The sequence below is a fragment of the Lutra lutra genome, chromosome 6 (assembly GCF_902655055.1).
Source record: "Lutra lutra chromosome 6, mLutLut1.2, whole genome shotgun sequence".
NCBI classification, from domain to species: domain Eukaryota; kingdom Metazoa; phylum Chordata; class Mammalia; order Carnivora; family Mustelidae; genus Lutra; species Lutra lutra.
In genome coordinates, this window is record NC_062283.1 from 130529582 (window position 1) to 130556973 (window position 27392).

Sequence of the window (27392 nt, forward strand, 5' to 3'; positions counted from 1 at the left end):
CCTCAGCGTTCCTACGCATGCGCTGGGGGACCCGCGCAGGCCCAGTGGCCAGGCGGCGCCGGGAAACCTCCCAGTCTCTTCTCTCCCGGCCCCGCCCCACTCCGCCCCGCCCCACTCCGCCCCGCCCCGCTCTGCTGCTCCTTCGCGGCTGCTGGCTGCCTCTGGAAACCTAAAGGATGAGCTGAAACTCCGCAGCTGTTACTGTGACCAGCGCTAATCACTGGGGCTTTGGGTTTGGCCGGAAGCCCCTTTCCCTGCGCCTGGTCCCAGCTCATTTCCTGTCCGGCTCCGCGCGTCGAGCAGCGACCTGGCTCTGCAGGCAGGCGGCCCAGGCGCCCGGGGTAGGTAGTTTGTGTACGGTTGCCATGGAGACGCCGGCCGGCCTGGCAGAGCCGGCGAGCTAGGGGGCTGGCAGGAGGGTGGGCTGGCAGGCAGAGTGACCGCGCTGCTGTGCTGTGTTCTGGCCTGAACCTGTGGAGGAGGGGACATTGCCGGGAGCGGGGAAGCCTCTGTCCGTACGGGAGGTGAGGCGTCTCCCGCCTAGTCACCCGGGACCTTTCCTGCTGTCGTCTGCCTTTCTGCCCCCAGAAGGGTGTATGCTTTCGGCGTCGGTTCATGGCTGTCCTTATTTCTGTAAGCCGACTGTGTAGTCCACTGTGTGGAGCTTAACAGAAGCTTGGAGATATTTACTGAATGAAAGTGGTAAACCAAGGGGTTTTATCTAGGTAGACAGCGACCTCTCCACGGTCACACAAATTGTACCTGAGCTCTTTTAGGCAACAGATAGGGAGGGGCCCAATAAAAAAATGTAACAGTATACATTAAAATACGTCATATGTACATATAATGCCTTTGATCGTCCGTTCCCACGACTGTCAAACAGCGGCTCTTCCATCTCACTCTAATTTAGAATTATTTTAAACAGGTAGAAAAGCAAGAAGCACTCGATTTGCATCCTATTTTGTGAGCCTATAAAATTCTGATTAGTTATTGATTTGGCATACCTGATATTCAATAAAATACTTGATAAAAATTCTTTTTCACAATGAAACCCTGCATTTAAATTTTAATTTACAAAAATTTATGGAAACACTTAACAAACCTTATTCCCTTTCACATTTGCAATTTCGTTCATTAAATGCAGTTTTTTATTCATGGGAGAATTTTTATTGTATCCGCCTGGGTCGTAGTTAACTTTTTCTTAAAGGCTAGGTACCACACTAAAGCACTGCACAAGAATTAGGTTATTTAATTATCAGAACAATCCTATAAGGCAATTATGGCCATCCCTGTTTTACGGATGAGGAAACTGAAGCTTAGAGGCATTACAGTCTTTGCCAATGTCACATAGCTGTGAATTGCCAAGAGAATATTTCAACCCCTTATCCAGCAATGCACTTAACCACTGCCTCTTTGGGTGTTCATGTTAACAGGTATTTCAGAATCATGGAAAGGGTCTTGAGTGCAGATGGCCTTGACTCACCATGGTTCAGCTGAAAAATTTCAACTTTACTGTTGGTGTGGCAGCAATTTTTAATGCAATAGAAACCATACTTTGAATTTTTATCTTTTCCGGCGCTAGGGATGGGCTCTGTCGTACTCTCTGGGGATGCTGGGTAGTCGCAGCCACTCACTGTTACACACTCACAACCATTCTGTATCTACATAGCCATCTGGTTTTTTAAAACTTTTTTTTAATTTAAAGATTTTATTCATTTATTTGAGACCCTGCGAGCAGGTGCTAAGTGGGGGAAGGGCAGAGGGGGAAGCCAACTCCCTGCTGAGCAGAGATTTCCCCAGGGTGAGGGGGCTCTATCCCAGGACCCCAGGATCAAGACAACAGAAAGCAGCCACTTAACCAACTGAGCCACCCAGGACTCCCCACCCCCACCGTCCCCCAGGCAAGCCATTCTGGTTTTTATTTTAGGCACAGTATTCCATAAATGACGTGAGCTACTCAATACTCATTGTAACATAGGCTTTGTGTTAGCTGATTTTGCCCAACTGTGGGCTAATGTAAGTATTCTGGGCATGTTTAAGTTAGGCTGTGTTATACTATGATGTTCAGTAGGTTGGGTGTATTGAATCCATTTTCGACTTAATATTTTCAGTTTAGGATGGGTTTTTCAGGGTGTAACCCTATCACAAATTGAAGATCTGTGTTTGATTTGCAGGGACAGAGAGTGGAGGGGATCAGCCTTTCTCTTGTTGCAGAATATCTTGATAGAGTAATGCTGCATTTAGCAAGGAGACTGGTTTAGGTATCTATTAGTGGCAAAGAGAAAGATGGGTCTTGATAATTAGGTACGAATTTTTACAAATGAGGACTCTGAAATTTTCTTCCAATGAGTAAGAAATATTTTGTTAAAAATGAAGATCCCAGTTTTAGATTTCTTACTGCTGGCTGTGGTCATCCTCTAGAGGTCCTGCGGACATCATCAACTCAGGACAGTGATACAAGGCAGCTCATAGCTTTTTCCTTCTTTCCCTTCAAAGTCTACTCTTGTTTTCTTTTAAAAGGTCTCTTGGTCCTCTGACCTCGGCGCCCCTCCAGGTTTGCATAAAGTGTCACGTTTGGCTTCTTCCTGTCCTCTCAGCTGCTAAATCCTGTTGGTTCTTCTGCTCTTGTTGTCCCTCACTTGTTCTCATCTCTCTTCTTACCTCTGTTTCACCTTTTCTCCTTCATCTCAGGCTTTCAGTACCTCATTCACGGATCACACCGTTTATCAGGTCTTACTCCCTGCCAGGCAACTTGCAGTAAAGGCAAGAAAGGAAAAGGGTGCTGAATTTGATCTCATATTACCAGTTGGCATCAAGAATCAAATACCATTTGACAGGGTGCCCTGCTGGCTCAGTCAGTAGAGCATGAGACGCTTGATCTCAGAGTCATGAGTTCAAGCCCCACTCTGGGCATGGAGCCTACTTAAAAAAAAAAAAAAAAAGAATCAGATGTCAGATGCCATTGAAATCAAGTCCCATATGCCTTCCTAATCCACTGTAACAGATGTCTCCAATGAAAGAAGCCATATTGCCTTCAGCTTGATATTGCTTGACTCAGATCTGTATTGGAAAATGGAGTTCAGGGGCTCCTGGGTGACTCTTGATTTCAGCTTAGGTCATGATCTCAGGGCTGTGAGATGGAGCCCCAAGTCAGTCTCTGAGCTCAGCGGGGAGTCTGCTTGAGATTCTCTCTCTCCCTCTCCCTCTGCCCCTTTCCCCTGCTCATGGGTGCTCTCTCTCGCTCTAAAAATAAATAAGTAAGTCTTAAAAAGAGAGAGAGAAGAGAAAATGGAGTTCAGCGATTCAACAAATGTTGACCTTCAACCATGCCTCACAAAAGGAACTGTGGCTCAGAGTCTGGTGAGACAGCACAGGGACACAGTGGGAAGGTGTACTGACAGAGGCCAGCTGCTGATCTTGTAGAGTATGGAGGAGAAACACCTAACAGGCTGGAGGACAGGGAAAGCCATATCCAGGGATGCTTCCTTGAAGACCTCTAAGAATTAGTTGGCTCATTACATCAGAACTACCTCCTTCCCATCCTGCCCTCTCCTGCCAGATCACATCATGCCTCCAAATCTATTAATTTACTCACCAGCTTTTTTTTTTTTTTTTTTTTTTAATTTCTTGACCTGCTATTCAGTTCTCTCTCTGGTCCAACTCCAATCTGTATTTCCAGAGCTCATTCTTCTCCAGCACACATCCCATATGTTCTTGGCACTCTGCCTTGGCTCACTCATTGACTTTGCTGGAAATTCCTTCTTTCCTCCAGATCTAATGTCTGCCATTGCCACATGCTTCAAATTCAGCCCATTTTCCAGAACGGAGCTCAAGCATCACCTCCTCCGGGAAGCCTCCCTGACACTTCCTCCCAATCAGAAATCCTTTTTTTTTTTTTTTTTTTTTGCAATCACATGGGAGTTATTTCAGTTTTTTTCATTGCCCCTACAAGTTTCCACCTTGTATTAAAATCATTTGGGTACAAGCAGAGTTGACATTGAGCTGGTACACTCCAAGAAAGCTGCTCCAGTTCTGGAAATATCAGCCTGTCTCTATATTGGTACAGACATAGCCGCAGCCAAGGCCTCTGGTGGCCCTGCCTCTTTCCACCTCATCTTATGAGTATAGTTTCAGTATCATCTCTGGACATATGTCGTAGCTTCTGTGCTTTGTCTAAAACCTCATCCTTCACAAAACTGTTGTAGGGATTCATTGAGATGATGTCCTCGAGACTGATTAGCACAATGCTTGGTAGTAAGGCAAATGTTTAACTAGCATTAGTGGTCCTCTTGGCTGAGAGTTGAGACAGTATTCATTCCTGTGTTCCCAGGGATCCGAGCAGAGGGCTTTCTACATAGGAAACAGTTAATCCATACTAGCCGAATGGATTTGTTCCAGTTGCCAAGAGAATTTTTGTAGAGTTAAAATTTCTGTGATACTATTGTGTTATGGTTCAGGTGTCCTTTACTATAAACAGACAAGCTTTCAAACTGAGTGATTGTTTAAGTTGGCAAAAATCATCTATAATAAGAATTTGTAATCTAACAAAGAAAAAAATACTTCCCTCTCCCCTAAAAACATGCTTCTAACTCAGTTCACTTGGTGTCCCTGAAAATTCAGTCTCGAGGACATCATCTCAATGAATCCCTACAACAGTTTTGTGAAGGATGAGGTTTTAGACAAAGCACAGAAGCTACGACATATGTCCATATTTGATTTAGTTCGTGATATATTAACACAAATAATAAGTAGATTAACTCTGCAGATCTTACATTATTGAAACTGCTTCTCACAATGTAACCATTAAGTTTTGGGAGAAGGAGAAAGGAAGAGGGAGAAAGTTGTTTTAGAATTTGTGGTAAAAAAATTTCTGAACAAAATGATTTTTAAGCCTACTGTTCTACATTATTTCCACCAATATTTGATCAAACTAAATTCCTGTGTGCCCAAATAAAGTACAGGACTGTTAGCACTCATCCTGAGTGAATGTCCCTGCTTCATGACTTCATGGAAGAGTGTAGTTTTCCACAAACTGAAATACAGGATCTCGGTCAGGAGCACTACGCCATAGTGATAATCCAGAGCACTTCCTCCAGTATTTAGTAGGTTGCCAGATCACCTTCGACATCACTAGACTTATTAGAGCTATGCGGGGCCAAAGGAATCACAAACCTGATTTGGGCTCAGGGAGAAACCTGTTCATTGCACAGGAACGTCCTCTCTCTAAGTGGTGTACTTTCCTACTGCACTGGGCCTTTTATTTTTTATTTTTTTATTTTATTTTTTTAAAGATTTTATTTATTTATTTGACAGACAGGGGGAAAGCAGGCTCCCCGCTGAGCAGAGATCCCTATATGGGGCTCGATCCTAAAACCCTGGGATCATGACCCGAGCCAAAGGCAGAGGCTTAACCCACTGAGCCACCCAGGTGCCCCCATGGGCCTTTTAAAAACAAACAAACAAAGGAAACTAGTATGGCCACTTGAGTTAGATGTAATGGGACTGAATTTACATTACCATGCATCCAAAAATAATACAGGTATCCCCTGCTTTCGTGCTATGTCACTTTGCTTTTATGCAAGATCTATAATAATGCAGTCTTATAAAAGTGAATGTCCTCTTCAGATTTCTTCTGGTGAGTGAAAACAGGTGTTAATGCAGGTATTTTGTAAAAGCAAAGTGGCAGAAAGCGGGGGCACCGTACTCTTCACACCGTTTTGGCTTATCAGAGTTTTCATGCGAATGTGCTCTTTTAGATGGCAGGGGAAACATGTATATATGGCTATACAAAAAATACTATACATATTTTTAATAATCAGCCTTGAATATTTTAAAAATAAATAGCCAATCACATCAGAAGAATTAGAAGTAAAATGTATTTGGCCTGTCATAGTTTTTTGTTTGTTGTATTAATGTGCATGATTTTTGGAGACCTTCTTAAATTCCAAATCCTATAACAGAAATTCCTAGAAAGAAAACACCTAGAATAGGACGGCTTATCTAGGATTTCTTTTTTTACTGTTTTACCTCACCTGGCCTTTCCATATGAAAAGGAATAGCGTAAAAATCTGCAAGTCTTTTTGGTTTTAACACTGAAAAAAACTTGAATTAAAAAATAAAAAATGTCCTCCAAAGGCTAGTTTTTTAAAGTGTTAGTGTTTCTCTGTAAATATTTATCTGTGCTGGCCAATCAGGTATTATGGCTGACTAAAAATAATCATGTATGTGACCAGTGTTCAAAAGTGATAAAGTACATTTAATATTTAAAAAAGAAAAGAAAGGAATAGCATATTGTTTGTAGTTTTCATCATGCTCTTTACCTCAAAAACTCTTAGGGTATGGTCTGGATAGAACTAAACAAATGTTCTTGTTGTCTGTTGTTACATAACAACTCAATGTATAGAATCACAATATAGTAAATCCTCTTTACTTGTCTAAGGAATCATCTGTTGATTCCACTTATGGAAATGAAGTCTTTTTAGTTTTCTTGGGCATATGTCACCAAAAAATGTTTCTTTTTTGCAGAAGTTATTCTAAAATTGGGCACTGAAATATAGGAAAAATTTCCAGGCCTCTTTCTCCTTAGAGATTTTCAGGGATCTGGGTTGTTGTTGTTTTAATGAACACCTAATACTAAATAGTAATTAGAATTATGTTTTTTAAATCTCGGCTGTTTCCAAGTTTAGAGCTACAGAGGTGTCCTGCCAAGTTAACCAGGCCTCCCTGGGGACATGCCAACATTTAAGAAGGATCTACATTCTCATGGCCCTTGTGCATGACTTTAACTGAGAAATCTAGCTTGGGAAATAATATTTGATGTTGATAATTTGATATTTATTCCTCTAGGACACTATCTCACATGGAAGGTGATTTGAATCCATTCATTCAAATACATCATGGTAAATGTGGGGCTGAACCTTTCCCTGAATTTACAAACTACGTTTATAAAAGCAAATAGAGCTTGGAAATAGGCCCCATCTGTCTAAATCTAACCTTATACTTGCAGTTTGCGTGGAGGACAGCAGAGGGAAAAAAGGAAAATTTAGTTAAAATTTTAACAGAACCCCCCAGTGTTGTTTTTTTTATAGATCGGAGAATACGAGATAATTTTTTCTTCCTCGTCTGTCCTCTTTCACGATTTCTCCTCTTTGTCTCCAGGTTTAGCTTTCATCCTGGCTCTCTTCCCTGCACACCATTTCCCCAGAGTGCATATATTCCCATAGGCATAACTATGCACATCAACCTATATTTTTGAAAGCTTTTCTTCCACCCTGATCTTCTAACTGTAACTGCCTGGTAGCTTTTTAATTAAAAATTGTTTGTGACGGCGTACCGGGGTGGCTCAGTCAGTTAAGCAATAGGCTTTTGATTTTGGCTCAGGTCATGAGCTCAGTGTCGTGAGGTCAAGCCCCACATTGGGTCCCACACTCAGTGCAGGGTTTGCTTGGGATTCTCTCTCTTTTCCTTTCCCTCTGCCCCTCCCGCCTACCCTCCCCCACCACAGGCTCTTTCTCTGTCAAATAATAAATTAAAAATCTTCTTAAAAAATTGTTTGTGACTTTTTCTAGTTTAATATAGAGGAATGGTTTAAACATATGGGTTTAAGCACTCTTTTCTAAACACCTGGATGAAAACAGTTCATATATTGTATCAAATCTTTGCAGCCTGTGGTGTCTACCTGAAGAACATTTTACTTTAAAAGGAAAAGATGCTATCTCCAAATGATAAAAAGTTAGAAAAGCTGGATCCATTTTATCGACCTTCTATGTCCAAGCAGAAGACCAGCGCAGAAATCATAAGTGAAGCACGAAATGCATTAAGAACAGTTGGGACGCAAAGACCATTTACACCACGGGAAGACCAAAGAAAACTCTTTGGTCCTGCATCTTCCAGAACACCGGAAAACAGACCTCCTTCTTCCTTCAGGTAATGACGTTTCTCTTGCTTATACACTCGGCTCTGTAAGCCACCAGAAATGTTTTCCCTTAATTCTAGGTATGAATAGTTGCTTTTTAAGTTTGATGTCTGCTAATTATACCTCTTGTATCTATTCAGAGATTCCTAAAGGTAAGTCCAGACCTTGGGTCCAACAAGTTGCTTTGGTTTGAAATGGTGAATGGTGGTTGTCATACCAACTCTATAAAGTGATATGAACAAAACTTTTTTTTAAAAAAAATCACCATATGCATTTCTTCTTTTCATTAATCAGTATTTTTTAAATTCCCCTACAAGCAATGAACAACCTTAGTAATAAAATGTTCTAAGAACTATTGATTTTTTAAAAATTGCTTCTTCCTCAAAGCTTATGCATTAAATGCTTTTACTTGTTTTGGGACTAGAGTTAACTAACATACACTAGAAATAAATGATTCTTCACAAACTAATATTTCTGTTCCATCTCCTGTGCTAGCCTCCATGCATCCAGTTTTGAGTCATCTGAGTCCAGGCCCATCTCTGGTGCTCGTCTCAGTCCACTAGATTTTGTGAGTACCTTATATTACCATCAGTGCTGTGAAATGGAATTGGCCCAAAATACTTGGAATCAGTACTTGTATATGCTAAGAAAAGGACCACATAGACTTAAGTATACTGAAAACAATTTCATTTATATTTTTTCAAATGTTTTGAATCTTGATGATACACTTCTGTTATTTTCCTATAATTTATTTATTTTTATTTTGTTTTATTTTTTTAATAAAGAGACAATGAGAGAGAGAACATAAGCAGGGGGAGGGGCAAAGGGAGAAGCAGGCTTCCTGCTGAGCAGGGAGCCCAACATGGGGCTGGATCCCAGGACCTTGGGACCATGACCTGAGCCGAAGGCAGACGCTTAACATCTGAGCCACCCAGGAGCCCCTGTTTTCCTATAATTTAATAATAAGAACATCAGAAATAGACAGTAACATGGCAAACAGAATGTTTTACAACATTTTTTGTTTTTCACAATTTGTTTTGTTTTTTTTCTTAAAGTTATACATATTTATTTTATTTTTAATAGAAACATATACAAATAAATTATATATATGTGTACATAAAGGGTCAAAGGTTTCTTTTTTTTTTTTTTTTAAAGATTTTATTTATTTATTTGACAGACAGAGATCACAAGTAGGCAGAGAGGCAGGCAGAGAGAGAGAGGAAGGGAAGCAGGCTCCCCGCTGAGCAGAGAGCCCGATATGGGGCTCGATCCCAGGACCCTGGGATCATGACCTGAGCCGAAGGCAGCGGCTTTAACCCACTGAGCCACCCAGGCGCCCCAAGGGTCAAAGGTTTCTTACCCAAAACACTCCAGGAGCCCCTGTCCCCTTATTCTTCATTCTACTCTTAACCAGTGACTCTCACTTTAAACTCTTTTGGGATGTTCTTTTGGTATTTACATCCAAAATTTTAAATAACAGTGTCTTGTTCCTCTCTGACTTATGAGTTTGAAGAATTATCTAATGACTTCTCACTAAGGAAGATGAAAATTTAACTCTTGTCTGTCCTCCCACACATCCTCACAACACAGTCATCCTTTTTGGCCCCACTGCTATTCCCAGTATAGACATATCATCATTTTGCTTAGATCCCTTTTCTCTGACTATGATTATATAAATCCTGTTTACAACTGAGTCTTGAACTAATGATGATTACTTTTCCTTCCCCACACCACTTTTTGTTTTCCCTGGTGTTATTTGTTGCCTTGCTTTTTTGTTTTGTATTACTACCATTTCAACCCCAAACTCTTCTCCAGGGTTCTAAATCTACTTCACATATTCAGGCACATGCAGTATTCTATTGATTCATCTTTTTGGAGAACTTTCCCCACTTTATCCCAGACCATTTACCCTTGATACCTGGCACACAGCTTGCTTCTCCCTCTTGTGATGGCTTACCTGTCTCCTGTATCCCAGGATTTACTTTTGGAATACTTCCTCTGGTAGCTTCTAGAGAAAGGGTTTATGAGAAGTACATTATTTGAGACCTTGATTGCTGTTTTTTCTCTCTAGAAGTTTGTAGGATTTTTCTTTTTGTTTCCAGTGTTCTAAAATTTCATGATAACAGACCTTTGTGTTAATTTATTTTCATCCGTTGTGCTGGGCACTTTCAATGGAATCTCATGCCCTTCAACTCTGGGAAATGTCCTTGAATTATTTTGGTGTATCTTCCCCTCTTTTTTGTTCTGTTTGCTCTTTCTGGAATTTATTATCCCAATATGTAGGAGTCCCTGGACTGGTACTTCAGTTTTCTTTCCTTTTTTTAATTTTTATTTCCCATATTTTTTTGGAAGAGACTTTATCTTCTAATCCTTTTATTGAGTTCATTTCTGCCATCTTTCTTTTTTTTTTAAGATTTTATTTATTTATTTGACACAGAGAGAGATCACAAGTAGGCAGAGAGGCAGGCAGAGAGAGGGGGGGGAGGCAGGCTCCCTGCTGAGCAGAGAGCCCGTGGCAGGGCTCAATCCCAGGACCCTGAGATCATGACCTGAGCCGAAGGCAGAGGCCTAACCCACTGAGCCACCCAGGCGCTCCTCTGCCGTCGTATTTTTAAATTATTTAATTATTTTTAATTTCCTAAAAGCTTTTTCCCTGCTCTAAGTTATCTTTTCTTATGGATAGTATTCTTGTGTTTCATGGTTGTAACATCTTGTCTGAGTATATTAATGAAAATTTTGATTTTTGAATTATTTCCTTTTTCCTTTAAAATCTCTGTTGTGCTGTGTGTGTGTGTGTGTGTGTGTGTGGCTTAAACAACAGAAATTTATTTTCTCACAGTTCTGAAGTAGAAATCGAAGATCAAGAGGGCAATAGGGTTTGTTTCTATTGAGGCCTTTCTCCTTGACTTGTAGATTGCCATCTTCTCCCTGTGTCTTTACACGGTCTTCCCTCTGTGTCTGTTGCATTTTAATGTTTGCTTTGGTTTCTCTTTTTCATGTCAGAGGCTCTCCTCTGATAGCTCTTGCTGCTTGTTTGGCTGCTCTTATTTGAAAGTAGAAGCCTTTGGAATAGACAGGTCGACCCATAGGTGATACCTAACCCCATCAGGGAGGACTGGCTGGGCTGTGTTGTTTATGAAACCCCCAGCAGCAGTATCTTCAAGGATTAGCAGTATCTTTAGGGATTTCCTTGTAGCAAGTTAATTCTTTGTAGAAGTATCTTGTAAGCTCTTGCCTAAAGGATAAAGGCTGGTTGCTATCTTCCAAGAACCAGCTGGAGGAAGAAGGTAGGAGTACCTAGCATTCAGTAAGTAAATATTCAGTTAATTTCTATGTTTATAATAAGTACCCTGACACTTAACTCTGCATAGTTAGCCTGATTCAGACGCCTCTGTTTTACCCTCTCTATGGAGCAAATCTCCTTACCATGTAGCATAGCTACATGGAGCTGGGAGGGAAGGAGTTACACAGACTTTCAGCCAATCCTCCTTATTTAGGTCTCTTCCCCTTGTAGCTCTGCTGCCATAAGTACCTAGTGATGCTAGTCCCTTAGACTGTCATGGAATCGGGGCGGTGTACAAGCTGCTTCTTGATTTTGTTCTTTTAAAGATTTTATTTGTTTATTTGACATAGACAGAGATCACAAGTAGGCAGAAAGGCAGGCAGAGAGAGGGGAGGGGGAAAAGCAGGCTTCCTGCTGAGCAGAGAGCCCGATGTGGGGCCTCGATCCCAGGACCCTGGGATCATGACCTGAGCCGAAGGCAGAGGCTTTAACCCACTGAGCCACGCAGGCACCCCTGCTTCTTGATTTTTATTACCGCATATATGTGTGCTTATTTGTGTGTGTATATGTGTTTGTTTTTGATGAACTATTTGAAAGTAAGCTGCAGATCTTTTAGGACTTCATCCATAAAAATTTAAGTATGCATCTCATATGAACAAAGACAGTCTCCTACATCACTACAATATTATCATCAGAGCTCAGAAAATTAACATTATTCAGTAACATCATCTAATGTACAGTCCATGTTCAAATAACCCCAATTATCTCCAAATGTATCTCATATTCTTGAACTACTCATCAAAATGCTTCCACGAGGAAGATTATGCTTGTTCTTATACTGTAGATGGCAAAAATAAGGTTCTAATATAGTAAGCATGAACCAATGTGCAATAAACACTGTGTTAGCCACTGTTGACATGTAGTTTCTTACACTTACAGTCTTGGAAACCTCTTGGATTTTAAGCCAGCCACAAGAGGCCCCCTGGTTTGGAAGCCCAATGTGTTTACCTTGTTGAGGGTGGTTCTCTGTGTTCTGATTCTGTCATTTGACTCCCATGAATTGTTTTTGGTATCCTATAGTTTTTGGAGATTTACTCAGTTTGGGCCTATTCTATCCTAAGAATCTCTAGTTCTAGAGTTAACCTAGTCAAAGCCAGCCCTTGTCAAACTGGTACAGCCTTTGGACTGCAGGATTAGATAGTAGGCAAAGATAATATTGGCCTTTGCTTCTGTTTAGGGTCATTATAATTATATTTCTTTACTGCAGAATGGTTAGGTGCTATGTGCAAAGTAACAATAGACTCAGAAATCCCCATGTTGAGTAAAACAATTCCTTTAGTTTGAACTCCTTTTGTTATAGTAGAGTATGTAACGGTCTTAATGAAATATATGAAATATATACTTAAGACCGTTACATACCCTACTATAACAAAAGGAGTTCAAACTAAAGGAATTGTTTTACTCAACATGGGGAAAGTTTGGAGCCCCCAGTCAAAAAATTCTGAAAGTGAACTTATACTAACCTGCCATTCCACCTTCTTTCCTTTTCCTTTCCCCTTTGAGAGAGCTATGTGACTCCGAGAACCTCTGTCCTGCCAAAGGAGGGAGATGAGGGGAAGGAGGAGGGCGGGAGGAGGGACCGGGAACAAGGAGACATCTGGGGAGGCTGGGACAGGGCTGTCTCCTAGTTACTGGGCCCACTAGCAGAAAGAATTTGCGAAGACCTAAATGACCGAACTTTAGCCCTTTCTGGCTCTAGGTGACTTTCTTAGGCTAATTTGCCTTTTAATAATTCCTCAGCTAGCAGTCAATCAAGGAAGAGGGACCAAGAAAGCACCCTATTCCAGCTGCTACATTTAACAAATCAGCTCACCTCTTTGAGCTTGTATGTTTTCCCCTCTCCCTGTTTTGACTCCTGCCACCACCCCACCCCGGGGTGGCCTGTGCTCCTTCCCAAACCCCACACCCTCGAGCAAGTGGTGGGCTGCCTCTACTCAGGGGTGCCCTGGCCCCTGACTACTCGGGCCTTGGCTGCCTGGCCTGACTGACTGGGCAAGGTTCCCATTAGGATCTGTAATCATATCAGACAGGAGGGTAACATGTATACCTCCTTGCTGTATCAGTATGGCCAGTACCTCTGTTTTCTTATGTAGCAGCTCCCCACCTTCCCATGACAGCTCTGAGGCGTGGAGCTGTTGGGTGGTAGTAGTTATTTCTGTTTTCATTCTGCTACCCTGGTTAACTGGTGTTCAGATTTATATACACAGGAACCGCTGTAGGAAAAGAGATGTGACCCTGTGAATGAATAGGAGATTTTTGTCTTTCATCGTTTTTTTTTGTTTTTGGTTTTTTTTTTTTTTTTGAAGAAACAGATTTATTGGCTCTGTGAGATTCTTTTTTTTTTTAATTTCTTATTTTTTTATTAACATATAATGTATTACTAGCCCCAGGGGTACAGGTCTGTGAATTGCCAGGTTTTTTCATCATTATTTTTGTCAAAACAATTCTTCGTGTGTTTCCTAAACCTACAAAGTCTAGTTGGTTTAAGCCCCATATATTTTTATTAAACTTTTTATTGACATGCAGAAAAGACACAGATCGTAAGAGTGCAGCTTCGTAAATTAGCACAGACTCACCTCACTCTGTGATCAGCGTTCAAAAAAAAAATAGGTCATTACCAGCACCCCAGAAACTGCCTCCCCAGGGCGACTACTGTCTTGATTCCTCACAGCATAGATTAGGAGTTTTTTAAATTGTATTTATTTATTTTAGAGTTTGTGAGTGAGCAGGGGGAGGAGCCTCCAGAGGGAGAGGGACAAGCAGACTCCATGCTGAGTTCAGAGCCTGACAGGGCATTTGATCCCAGGACCCTGAGATCCTGACCTGAGGTGAAATTAAGAGTCAGAGGCTTAACCAACTGAGCCACCCAAGCGCTCCAAGCATAGATTGGTTTAAGCCCTTTTTTTCCCCACGTTTTACAGGGGAACAAGTTCCAAGTATTTGACAAGTTAAATAATATAATATATTTTTAAAAGAAAGGGATTTGAAATTCCCTATGTACCTTGGGGTTAGGGGAAATCCAGGTTAAGAGAAAGCAGAATGCGAATGTCAAAGCAATCTTTTTCTCCATCACTATTTCTGAATGGGAACATTACAGCAGTGAGTCACATGCTGAGAGTGACAGAGGAGCCCAGCACACCTGTGGACAAAATCATAGTGATAGAGACGCACATACAATTGCCACATCCAAAGGTTATGTGCTGGTAGGAAAATTTTTTTTAACAGCTTTACTGAGGTGTAATTGATACACAATTGTATGACTCAGGGTTTCCAGAAAATAAGAACCAGTAGTCAGGTAGATAGATAGACGCATACATACATACAAACATACAGATACATAGAGATTTGTTTTGAAGGATTGCCTCACATGGTTGGGGGTGTTGAGAAGTCCCTCAGTCTGCTGGCTGCAAGCTGGAGGCCCAGGCAAGCCAGTGGTGTCATTCCAGTCCAGGCCTGAAGGCCTGAAAAGCTGTGGGGGACAAGGTAGCCGGTGGCCGGTGGTGTGAGTCCCCATCTGAATGTGAAGGCTCGAGAGCCGGAAGCACCGGTGTCCAAAGGGAAAAGATGGATGTTCCGGCTGAAGCAGAGAGGACAAAAATACCCTTCCTCACTTGCAAGAGTTTTTAATATTTGCTTTCTAACTTCCAAGAGGTCTTTTAGTGTGTGTGTGAGTGTTTGTGTTTGTGTGTGTGTGTGTGTGTGTGTGTGTTCTGTTGCTCAACAAATCAAATCCTAGCAACTTTCTGAGGTGGGATGTGGCAGACCCCCCTTCTTATAGAGTAGGGAGGACCCTGCCTTTCCATCTGGTGATCCAGAGGGGCCATGTCCAAAACTGGTCAAGGCCCACTGTGCTGGGACGAGCGAGAGTCAAGGCCAGGCAGATTCTTTAAATGTTCTAGGAATTTTGTCTCATTTGATTGGGTTGTTCTATGAGAACAGTCTCATTCTTCAACAGACATTTTATCAGCAGGAACAAATCCTACCATCTGAGTTTCCCAGTGTCCTTGATTATACTCGAGTCACTGGAGTGTCATGGTACACAAAACCAGGGAGGTGAGGTCCTCAAGGGAAAATTTCAACTTCCTTTCAAAGTTCTCTGAGTTCGAAAATGAAGTGAATCTTCTAATGAAACAGTTTTTACTGTTTTGCTCCATAAAAGCCAATTTATTCCACAAAGGGGAAGGATGTGTTGTAGAAGCTGGCAGGATGGAAATTGATGGCCTATTTAGTAGTTTTCCCTCAAAGAACTAAAAATGCTTACATGTATTACTTTATACTTTACGTAGTCAAGTGAGATACATGTTTAAATGGAATAAATAATTTTCCTTGAGGACTGGAGTCACATGGGACTAATTTTTCATTCTACAAACAGTGACGGATTTTGCACTAGGAAAATAATGTATTTTATCAAGAAGCAGTTAAGGGGTTTTATCTTGCCATCCAGAGATAATGGAATTATTTTCTTTTGGGTAAAAATTAGCTTTGCACATGTTCCCTTTTTATAAGACCTTTTACTTTGTACCCAAAACATTTATAACAGGGCATCTGTAAAAGAAACCATTTACTTTATTCACATTATTATTATTTGGCAGACTTTTCAATCTTTGTTTCAAGATTCAAGGTACCTGCAGAGTACAGGCTTTCTGAGATAAGAAAATCTCACATCTACATTTAATACTGACATTATCCATATATATTTCATCTTTCATAACTATAACTAAAGCACTTATTTTCCTGTTTATACTCTTAACTTTTTTTTACTATTAGCTTCATGGCCCAAATCACATTCTTTTGAATATTTTGCAACAACTTAGGGAGACTAAAAGTAAAGGGACTATTAAGTAAATATAGCATAATTTATGCAGACAAGTGAGTGTTGTCTCCCTTAGAAGGGACCCCTCTGAATTCAAAATCTTTTCCACAGCAAGGTTGTGTCAGAGGCTAGGGTCTTGGCTTTTTATTTTTTCTTCCCTTTTTTGAGATTTTATTTATTTATTAGAGAGGAAGCACGAGGGGTGGGGGGCGGGGGGCGAAGGGGTAGAGGGAGAGCAGGAAGCAGGCTCCCTGCTGAGCAAGGAGCCAGATGCAGGACTCCGTCCCAGAGCCCTGGGAACATAACCTGAGCTGAAGGCAGAGGTTCAACTGACTGAGCCACCCAGGTGCCTTTAAGAGGCTTGGCTTTTGAAGCTTGGAAGAAAATCTGGTAAATATAGTGTTGAGGGGAGCTAGCCTTTCTCTAGCCTCCGTAACTGAAATTGTACGTATGTCAATGTCCCTGCTAGACGGTGCCGATCTCCATTCTTTGAGAGCGGGGCCACATTCGCATAACTAGGAAATGGATTACACTCCAGTGTGGTTTGATCTCAGGGTGATTTACTCTTTCCCTGTATTAGACTGATTATTTTATTTTCCCTCTTTCTGTGTTTAGGAAAAAATGTGTCTCTAAAGTCATGAAGCTAATTTTTTTCCTGCCTGGTTGATGGATTGATTCTGGATGTAAATGAACAAGAAGATACAAAAAATATTTTGAAAACTATTATCATTATTGAAGTAAACAACTTCTTGGAAGGAGAACTCTAATATGTTCTATGTTCTATTAATGTATATGAGGAAATGAGTGTTTGAAATTGAGTGTCCTATACAATACATAACCTCACCCATTTTTCCAGAGCATCTGGCTTCAGTTTCAATTAGATTTCTAAAAAGTGCACTGATTCACCTATGAGAACGAGAGTCACTCCGTTCTTATATTACATAAGTGACTTTAGGAACTTCAAGTCGATTGTTTTGGGCTAGAGAGCTAAAAGCACCTGCTGCCATAACATTACTCTTTCATAAACAGATAATCATGTTAAAGTTGGAGGGAAGAAGGGTGGATCACTAAGCAACCCCAAAAGTGGGAGTTCAGGTCCCTGCGAGGTTCTGGCCCTGGGTTAGAGGCTACCGCCATCTGGAAGTGAGACTACAGGGTGCTCTGGTGGCAAAGTGCCCGGTGTTTTGGTGCTGGTATTTTTTAAAGTCTTTAAGGAATTGGAATATTTGCCAGTAATGTTCCTTTTCTAAAGGTATCAGCGTGGAATTCTTGAGATGTGGAAAATAAAACGTTTTTAAAAAGGTTTTATTTATTTGAGAGAGAGAAAGAGAGCACGAACAGGGTTGAGGGGCACAGGGAGAGGGAAAAGCAGATTCCCCGTGGAGGAGGGAGCCCGACGTGGGACTTGATCCCAGGACTCTGGGATCATGACCTGAGCTGAAGGCAGACACTTACAACTAAGCCACCCAGGCTCCCCAAAACATTTTTTAAAGATTTTATTTATTCATTTGAGAGAGTGAGAGAGAACACGTGCACATGAGTGGGGGAAGTGGCAGAGAGAGTGGGAGAGAGACAGGCAGACTGGGCACAGATTACAACTAGGGCCTCACACAGGGCTCCACACGCTTGATACCAGGACCCCGGGATCAAGACCTGAGCTGAACAGATGCTTAACCAACTGAGCCACCCAGGCACCCCGAAAATAAAACATTTTTGTATTGTAAGTCCAAGACAGCTTCTTGTTCTTGTGTTTTAGACTTTATAATCTAAATTATTCAAGAATTTTTATATTCTTGAAAAAGTAATTTTGTGGAGTCCAAAATATGTAATGATAGTACTTACGTTCCACATAGTTCTTGGTGTACATAGGTGCTCAGTAACTGCTTTCTGAGCTGGCAAGAACACAAAAATTTACAAAGCATTTTGATCATATTGTATCAAATGTTACAGTCTCATTCAGATTTCTGTTTCTGAGCATGGGTAAGTTGTTTTTTCAAATATGCTAAGCATGGTAATAGAGTATTTAAAATAGAGTATTTAAAATAATGTTTTTATATTTGACAAAAACTATATATATTATATTAAATACAAATATGACAAAAACTATATATAATATATAATATATACATAATGTGATATATATGTGTGTGCGTGTGTGTATATATATATATGTATATATATATGTATACATACATATATATATATACACCACATGTCACATTAACTCAAATGGGCCAGGGAGAATTGTTAGAATTGGGTGGCCAGAATGAGGCCAAGCGAAGCAGTGAGCCCTGTGCTCATCCAGAAGTGTCAACACCAGCGCCGGGGGGTGAGTCTTCTTTGAGACACGGAAATGCTCGCCAATCATTTGAAAAATCTCTTTCCAGAAACCGAAAGCTCCGGCATCTCCTACCACGGAGGAGGATCCTTGCCTTGCCTTTCCCAAGCCCCCAGTGGACCCAGCGAAGATCAGAAGACTAAGCAGTGCCCGGGCTCGCTTATTCAGGGCGGCCTCCCAGGGGGCCCTGCTGCCCGACAGGACCCTGCCTCCTGCTGAGTGTAAGGCTGGGTCACCTCCTTTGAAATCTGGGGGGCGGGCATGTTTTTTTGAATGGGCACACAAAAGCTATTTTTACATGATTTTTTTTTAAACCCTACAGGACTTTTACATTAATGAACCCTTAGTGAATATTGTGCAAACCTGGTTAAGAAACAGGGTTCATATATTTTTCTGGGCATTTAAGAAGAATACCTAAATAGCCAGTTTTGTTTTGTTTTGTTTTAAAAAGTTACTTGGTAGGAAAAGAATATTAGGGTAAGTGTTTAATAACAAGGAGGTTCACCTGAGTTGGAAATAAATGATTTTAAAATCAGAGTTCAAACAGTTGTTAATTTCATTAGGCACATTTAAGATTCATACGATGTGCACTGAGCTGAAGTCTTTGAAAATACCTTTCCAATCCCATGTGACGATGAAAGCTAAAGTTGGATGGGGCTTTCCCCAGTTCTTTTCCACAGAATGGCTAGTGGATTTCTAAACCTGGAAACAGAGAAGCTACAAACCTCAAGTTCTAAGGTGTGCCCCAACCTTTGGAATCACCCCTGCCAGAGTATACTAAGAGTTTTTCAAATTCTGCAGGAAATGACCCATTAGTGAGATGGCAATCAATTTAGTGGATCACCAGCATTTTAAAAAAATGAAATAGAATAGAATGGAGAACATCAGGGCAAATCGCAGACAATAAGGTAAGTATTGCTTCAAGGAGACTACTGTAGTTGTGTACATGTGTACTCAGGGTCGCATTACGAATTTATTACATATTTATATTCAACTATATTGTGAATTTATTATTATTCTATGTAGTCATAAAGTTGGAAAACCACTTTATCAGGGTCTGACCACACCGGCCCTCCTGCAGTCAGTAAGGCTTGAGGAAGAAGGCTAGGTTTACAGACACAGAGAGGAGATTATCTGAAGAGGGATCCCAAAAGTTCCAAGTCACTGCCCGAGGATCCTACTTGCTTGACATAAAAGCGTTTTCCTTTAATTAGTCACTAATGTTTAAATGTAGAAGACCTCATGGAAGAATCCAGATTTATGACCTCTTCTGGGAAACTGGAAGATCTGGCAACACTGGGCCCCCATTCTGGGGAGCACCCACCCCCATTAGCCCAGGGTACAAGCCGCGGCTCTCCTTGTCTCCCCAGCCCGCTTTCCTCATTTCCTGACCCCTCCAATCCCTCGTGAACCCTGACATCACCGAGGAGGTAGAATCAAGAAGGAAGGAAGAGACAAAAAGGCAAGACAGGGTGTGCAGATCACGTCATTATGGTGCTGTGGCAGGATGTGTGATCAGGCAACTTGCTTTACCCTGGGTGTCCCAGTGTGTTTCTTTTCTGTCAGTCAATCAGATATTAACTGAGCCCCTTCTAAGTGCCAGACAGCACCCTCGGCCCACAGGGTCCTGCCCTCAAACAGCTTGTGAGGTTTGTAAACAGTAAGAAGGAAAACAAGGAAATAAGATAATTTGGGTCCTGATAAGTACTGTGAAGTGAGATAATGGGCTGGAGAATGTCCACAGCAGGAGTACTTTGTGTGAGATCAGGTGGCACTAGGATGTGTCCTTGAGGAAGTAGCCCTGAGTTGAAATGTGACCAATGAGAAGAAGGTGGCCATGGTGAAAGCTGAGGACAAGGAGCCCACGCTGGGGGGACCTGGAGGCTTGGAGACAGGAGGAGGGTCACTCAGGTGGTGGAGGAACTGAAGGCCATTGTGGCTGGGAGATGGTTTACCCTGGGGACATGGAGGGAGCCACCGCCCCAAAGAGCCAGACAGGGGCAAATGGCCCATACTCTATGCTGCTTGCCCTGAAAAGCCAGCACAGGGTTTAAGGAAGGGACAGACCTCCTCTGACTTCAGTTTCTCAGCTCTAGCTGCACTTAGAATCCCCTGAGGAGCTTTTCAAATGGGCCCTCCCTGGGGACCCCATCAGACTGATGACATCAAAGAGGAGTGGGGATTGCAGGACCAAAGTCCTTGCCATTATGAGGGGCACAGGATCTGGAGCCCGGGGTTGGGAGTGAGGTCAGACCTCGCTAGGAACTCCTTAGAAACGGGGGTGGCAGAGCTGGTGTGAGGGTAGTGTCGCTCACTAGATGTCTTGCTTCTGAGCCTGGATGCCGCCTAGGTGTTGTGTGCATTTAACTCTTGGTAGCTCTCAGGTGAGCGCCCTACGGCTCAGGGAGCTGTTCGGGTGTCTGTGTGGGTGACTGAGGGATTGAGGCTTCCCCCCACCATCCTCACTGTCTCTGCTTCCCTCGGGGCTTTGTGCCTTCCCTTCTGTGCCCCCGCTCCCTGGCTGTTGTCTGTACACCCACTGTGGCTGCCATTTCCCAGCACTGAGACGGTCCTCATGCTCCCCGAAGGGCCAGAAACATGTCTTTGTTGCCATTCTTGTTGCCCTGTTCGCAGGTGCCCAGGGCTCCTCATCCCCGAGGTCCAGGTCGAAGTCAGGGTCAGCACTCACGTGACAATGACAGTAAAAAGTCATCATCATTTTAAAAGCACACATTGCCCCATTAAAACAATATACTCGGGGTGCCCGGGTGGCTCAGTGGGTTAAGCCTCTGCCTTCGGCTCAGGTCATGATCTCAGGGTCCTGGGATCAAGCCCTGCCTCGGGCTCTCTGCCCAGCGGGGAACCTGCTTCTTCCTCTCTCTCTGCCTGCCTCTCTGCGTACTTGTAATCTCTGTCTGTCAAATAAATAAATAAAATCTTAAAAAATATATATATATATACTCTAAGACTCCAGCCTCGACACCATTGTCATTCATGCAGGAGCCTCCTGGACTTGGTATCGGGGTCTCTGTTTAGCAAAGGTGCCTTTTGGTGGGGGACTGAGGCTCTCAAGGCAGCTGAGTGGGGAGACAGAGGGTGTGTGCCTGCCTTTGGCATGAAGTCATTTGTAGCTGACTCTGGCACAGGCAGGGCGAGGGGTGTGGTGGCAGGTTGGGAATTTCTGACTGAAGAAAATGAAAGGGGAAGGGACATGTGTGGCCATCTTCGTAGGACCTGCAGTGCAATGGCTGTGTGTTCAGATGGGCCTGTTGGCTGGAAGTGGCAGTGTGACTAACACTGCCCAGTTGCTTGAGCTGGACAGAGGCCACAGGGCAGTCTCCGCTGTCTCACCATCCCTGTCCTCTTGGCCTTCGCCAAGCCCTCGACAGGCTCCCTAAATGGGCTTCCGAAGCGTCTCCTGGCTCTGCACGTTCCTTTGCCACCATTGCCGCACTGCTGTCAGCCCCCCTCACCATGCCTGGTCTCCTGGCGTCCCTGTCTTGTTCCGCCCTCCGCTCACTGAGGACCGTGCTCCCTTGGAGCAGCCAGAAGAGCCTGGAGAAACCAAGCTGCCAACCGCACATGGCTGTGAGCAGCAACCTCATCCCTTCATCCCAGTGGACCGTGAAAAACGATTATTGTGCGCCATATGGGACAAGGGGACAGGAGGCAAATAAAAAATCAGATTGCATCATCCTCTTGCTGAAAACCCTTTGGAGGGCTCCCTGTGTCTGAAGGAGTGTTTGCTGATCTGAGTCCCAGCTTTCCCTTGGACGAGGGGTCCAGTGCTCAGATTGGTCTCCCTGCTTCCTCCGTCTTGTGGAGAGCCCCAGTGCACATGGGCCTAGCTGAGGGTCAGTAAAGATGCCCATTTCATCTTAATTCAACCCAGCATTTTAGTTATTCATTTATTCATTTACTTATTTCCAAGTAAATATTTACTATGCAGTGGCTAAGGGTATGCAATGGTGGGCAATGTGGTCAGTATTTTTTTTAATTTAATTTAATTTTTTCAGTGTTCCAAGATTCATTGTTTATGCAGCACACCCAGTGCTCCACGCAATATGTGCCCTCCTTAATACCTGCCACCAGGCTCACCCAACCCCCCACTCCCCTCCCCTTGAAAACCCTCATTTGTTTCTCAGAGTCCACAGTCTCTCTTGGTTCATCTCCCCTCCGATTTCCTCCAATTCACTTTTCCTTTCCTTCCCCCATTGTCCTCTGTGTTATTCCTTATGCTCCACAAGTAAGTGAAACCATATGATAATTGACTCTCTCTGCTTGATTTATTTCACTCAGCATAATCTCCTCCAGTCCTGTCCATCTTGATACAAAAGTTGGTATTCATCCTTTCTGATGGAGGCATACCATTCCATTGTATATATGGACCATATCTTCTTCATCCAGGAAAAAAGACAGTCTTTTTAATAAATGTTGCTGGGGAAATTGGACAGCTATGTATAGAAGAATGAAACTCGACCATTCTCTTACACCATACACAAAGAGAAACTTGAAATGGATAAAAGACCTCAACGTGAGGCAGGAATCTGTCAAAATCCTAGAGGAGAACATAAGCAGTAACCTCTTCAACATCGGCCACAGCAACTTCTTTCAAGACATGTCTCCAAAGGCAAAGGAAACAAAAGCAAAAACGAACTTTTGGGACTTCATCAAGATCAAAAGCTTCTGCACAGCAAAAGAAATAGTCAACAAAACAAAGAGGCAACCCATGGAATGGGAGAAGATATTCGCAAATGACACTACAGACAAAAGGCTGATATCCCAAGATCTATAAAGAACTCCTCAAACTCAACACACAAAAAATAGATAATCACATCAAAAAATAGGCAGAAGACATGAAAAGACACTTCTCCAAAGAAGACATACAAATGGCTAACAGACACATGAAAAAATGTTCACCATCATTAGCCATCAGGGAGATTCAAATCAAAACCACATCGAGATACCACCTTACACCTGTTAGAATGGCCAAATGAACAAGACAGTAAACAACAAGTGTTGGAGAGGATGTGGAGGAAGGGGAACCCTCTTACACTGTTGGTGGGAATGCAAGTTGGTGCAGCCACTTTGGAAAACAGTGGAAGATTCCTCAAAAAGTTAAAAATAGAGCTTCCCTATGACTCTGCAATTGCACTACTGGGTATTTACCCCCAAGATACAGATGGAGTGAAAAGAAGGGCCATCTGTACCCCAATGTTCATAGCAGCAATGGCCATAGTCACCAAACTGTGGAAAGAGCCATGATACCCTTCAAACCTAGCGTTTTACAAATGTACTTGACTGGGGAATCTGTGTTTTGAAGAATGCAGTTTGGGAAATACTGACCTAGCAGAAGAGCTGGCAAACTTTTTCTGTAAAGAGCCAGAGAGTAAATATTTTAGACCAAATGGGCCATATAGTCTTTGTTCAACCTATTCAACTGTCCTACAACTCTGTTGTAGTGGGAAAGCAAGATAGACCGATTGATAGGCCCCAAAACTTGAAGTTCTTCTCAGTTTCACATGTTTTAGAATAGTGTTCTCCTTTGAGTTCTTCCCAGACATTGAAATATGTAAAAACCATTCTTAGCTCACAGGCTATACAAAAACAAGGGACAGGTTAGATTTGGTGGATGGTTTGCTGACTCCTGGCGGAGGGGATGAAGTCCCTACTCCTCAGCATGCACAGCTCTCTGGCGATCTGGCCCCAGACTAACATTCCAGGCCCTTCTCTTGACTCTCCTTTGCCTCCCGCCCACAGCCTGTGCACCGGCAGTATGGACCTCCTTGCAGTTCCCCATACCTATCCTGCTACTTGAAGCCTCTTGCAAAATCTGCTCTATCATTTGCTGGACCCAGTGCAAAATGTGAATGCGGAGCTCTTTGTTCAAAAATTATTGAGAATTTCAAGATGGCGACAGCAAAGCATTCAACCAAATGCAGGGCCCTTCTAAGTAAGGGACCCAGCTTGATTGTACAGCTTGTATACACACAAAGCTAGCTCTGACTCCAGACTTTTGTTCCTTTTTCTCAGAACTCCTTTTGGCCTCCTGTTAATCCTTCAGAATACTTCTCAGGCTCTGCCTCCTCTATGAATCCTTCCCTGACCAGTTCCCAACTCTTCGGGACTCTCTTGTTCTCTCTACTGCCCTTACCTGGCCCTGGGCCACACTGTACAACATTTCTCTCTTTAACACATCTGCCTCTCTGTCTCCCCTATTAGACTCAGCAACTTCAATAGGAAAAGAGGATTTCTTTTATTGGTAGCCTGAGAACCTAAAACGGGGACTGGTATATGGTCAGTGCCAAAGCAGTATCTATGAAATGGAACTGTTTCCGAGTGGTAACACTGCTTGTTGTAGACTTTTGAAGTTTAACCCATGATCCATTACAAAATTAGTACAGCGTGCTACAGACGTTTACCAGGAACACAAAGGGCATTGTTACTCATGCTCAGTTTTATTGTGGACCTCGTCGGGGGAGTCAAAGGGAGCCCAGTGCAGCTCCTCACTGTGGTAATAACTGACAAGCTCCCTCCAGTAGACTGTGAAGTCAGAGGGGCTGCAGCAACTCCACCCCTGAGTATGGGTACACTTACCCCCTACAGCAGCATCTCTGCATGGCTGGGACTCCCTGCTTCTCCCCCCACCGTTAGACCTCTAGCCCCCAGAACAGCACCCAAACACAGGGCAGCGAGTACCTAATAACTATTCATGGAGTAAATGAATGAAGGAAACCAATGCTAAAATGTAGGAATAGACTAAAACCGCATTACTTAAGACAAAATCTGGGCTTTGTAATTCAGTAGTGAAGGTATTTAAGGCAGCGTGGTGCCACGGAGAGAGTCCTGGACCAGAAGTTGGGATTCTTGGGTTTCCTTAGTAATACTGACAATAACTTCTATGTTTGTAATAAATCACTTTTCTAGGCCATATCATTTCATTCTTAGCACATCCCTAAGAGGTGGGAACCACTGAGGAAGGTGAGAGAAAAGTTGAGTGACCTGCCTGCTTCACTCAGCCAGAACTTGACCCTAAATCTGATGGAGCAAAGCCCACGCTCTTCAAGCTGTACAGTCCCGGCCCACCCTGAACTTGCTCTGTGAGCTTAGACTGGTCACATAACACTCAGGTTTTCAGTTTTCTCATCTGAAAAATTAAGTTTAGACTAGCCGATCTCGAAGCTTCCTTTCAGCTTTAAAATTCATTGTTTTGAAAGCAGGGAGCTTAGTCGGAGTGGACTAAGTGGTTTTGTTGATTTTTATTGGTTTGTTCAAGTGCAAAAAAGGAAACTTTGAGTTGCTCTGGAGAAGCTTGCAAAGCAGTATTTTCTATATGAACCTCATCCCTACATTCCCCTTTGAAAAAAAAATTTTAAAGATTTTATTTATTCATTTGAGAGAGAGAAAGAGAGAGAACAAGCAGAGGGAGGGACAGGCAGAAAGAGAAGCAGGCGCTCTGCTGAGCGGGGACCCCGGTGTGGGTCTCCATCTCAGGACCCCAGGATCATGACCTGAGCTGAAGGCAGATGCATAACTGACTGTGCCACCTGGGTGCCCCTGAAAAAAACATTTTATCAGAAACTCCAGTGTGCTAGCAGCATCACAAATGAGCTATTCCTAATGGCCACTGGCTGATAAAGAAAGAGTGTTGTATCATAGGTCTAAGAATCTGCAGTCATACACACAATAGATGTTTAGTTTAGAGACTGGACTTCTGTTTGCAACTCTTATCATCTTAGCCCTCTTTAGAAAGCCTTAGAAGCCAATGCCTTCCTCTTCCTACCACCTGGCAGTGGTGTCTAAGTCCTCCCCGATCTGGGTGCTGTCCCTCTGATCAGCTCTCTTCCTCTTCTCCCTCACATACTCCGCTCCTGTTGTGTCTTGAGCATGCCAAGCGCACCCCTGCCTTAAGAGTGCCCTACCCTCTGCAGGGAATTCTGTCCCTTATCCACCAGTGGCTAGATGCCTTGCCTCCATTGCTTACCATGTCCACCCTCTTCAAAACTGCTGTCTCCCCCCATCCCCAACCCTCTTTAATTTTCTCCATTTTTCTACTTTTGCTTTATTTCTATAGTACTTATTATATCTTGGACCTCATTTATTATGGTATATTATTTACTATCTGTTTATGCCTATTAGGATGTAAGCCTACAAAGTCAGGGATCTTTGTTTCATCACTGATACCTCCCAAGTGTCTAGACCAGCGTCTAGTTACTCAGTTGTTTTTTTTTTTTAAGATTTTATTTATTTATTTTAGAGAGATGGAGGGAGGGAGAGAGAGATAATCCCAAGCAGGCTCTACACCCAGCATGGAACCCCTGATGCGGGGCTTGAGCCCATGACCCATGAACTGAGCCAAGAGCAAGTGTCAGACACTTAACCAACTGAGTCACCAGATGCCGTAGCACTCAGTATTTTTCGAATGAAAAGTTGTTCACATGATCAAATTCAGGAAAAGGAGTCATTGTTCTGGGAAGCAGAAGTATTTCTGTGGACTGGGTTAGTCATAAACCTCCATTCAAGTTCATGTCCTCTGGTAGACTCTGAGAGAGCAGAGAGAAGATCCCATTCATTTTAATGAATCGACGCTTCCAAGCCTGAAGTAGTGGGGAGGTCTTGTAGATTTTGGCAACACAATTCCAGACTAGATTATAAGTAATAGAAAAAATTTTAAATTGTATAAACTCTTAGATTGAAAAAAATATTGAAAGAATGATTCCGAAAATCAGAAATACTTAGACCAAACATCTCCTTGATTTTACAGCAAAGACGACGGTGGAACCCGAGGAAACAGTTGTGATGGGGGACCCTATGGTGAAAATAAATGGGATTTATTTAACAGAATCAAGAGCTGTTGGCTGCTTACAGAGTCACCCACTTCAGCTAACTTATGACGGAGGCTTCAGTGAAATCGAGAAGCAAGAAATATTCAAAGGGACAACCACCTTGCCATCCCATCTCAGAAGTGGAGGGTCAGTATTCT

General features: G+C 42.7%; 1 protein-coding gene across 1 annotated transcript in view; it reads left to right on the forward strand.

Moving 5' to 3' along the window:
- Positions 1-62: 62 nt before the first annotated feature.
- Positions 63-27392, forward strand: part of ARMC2 (armadillo repeat containing 2) — a 112437-nt gene continuing 85107 nt past the window's right edge. The window contains exons 1-5 of the mRNA XM_047734469.1: positions 63-341; positions 7665-7926; positions 8411-8483; positions 18459-18630; positions 27174-27381. Coding sequence (XP_047590425.1) covers positions 7709-7926; positions 8411-8483; positions 18459-18630; positions 27174-27381 — 671 coding nt within the window. The 5' untranslated portion in view covers positions 63-341; positions 7665-7708. The remainder of the gene's footprint in view (positions 342-7664; positions 7927-8410; positions 8484-18458; positions 18631-27173; positions 27382-27392) is intronic.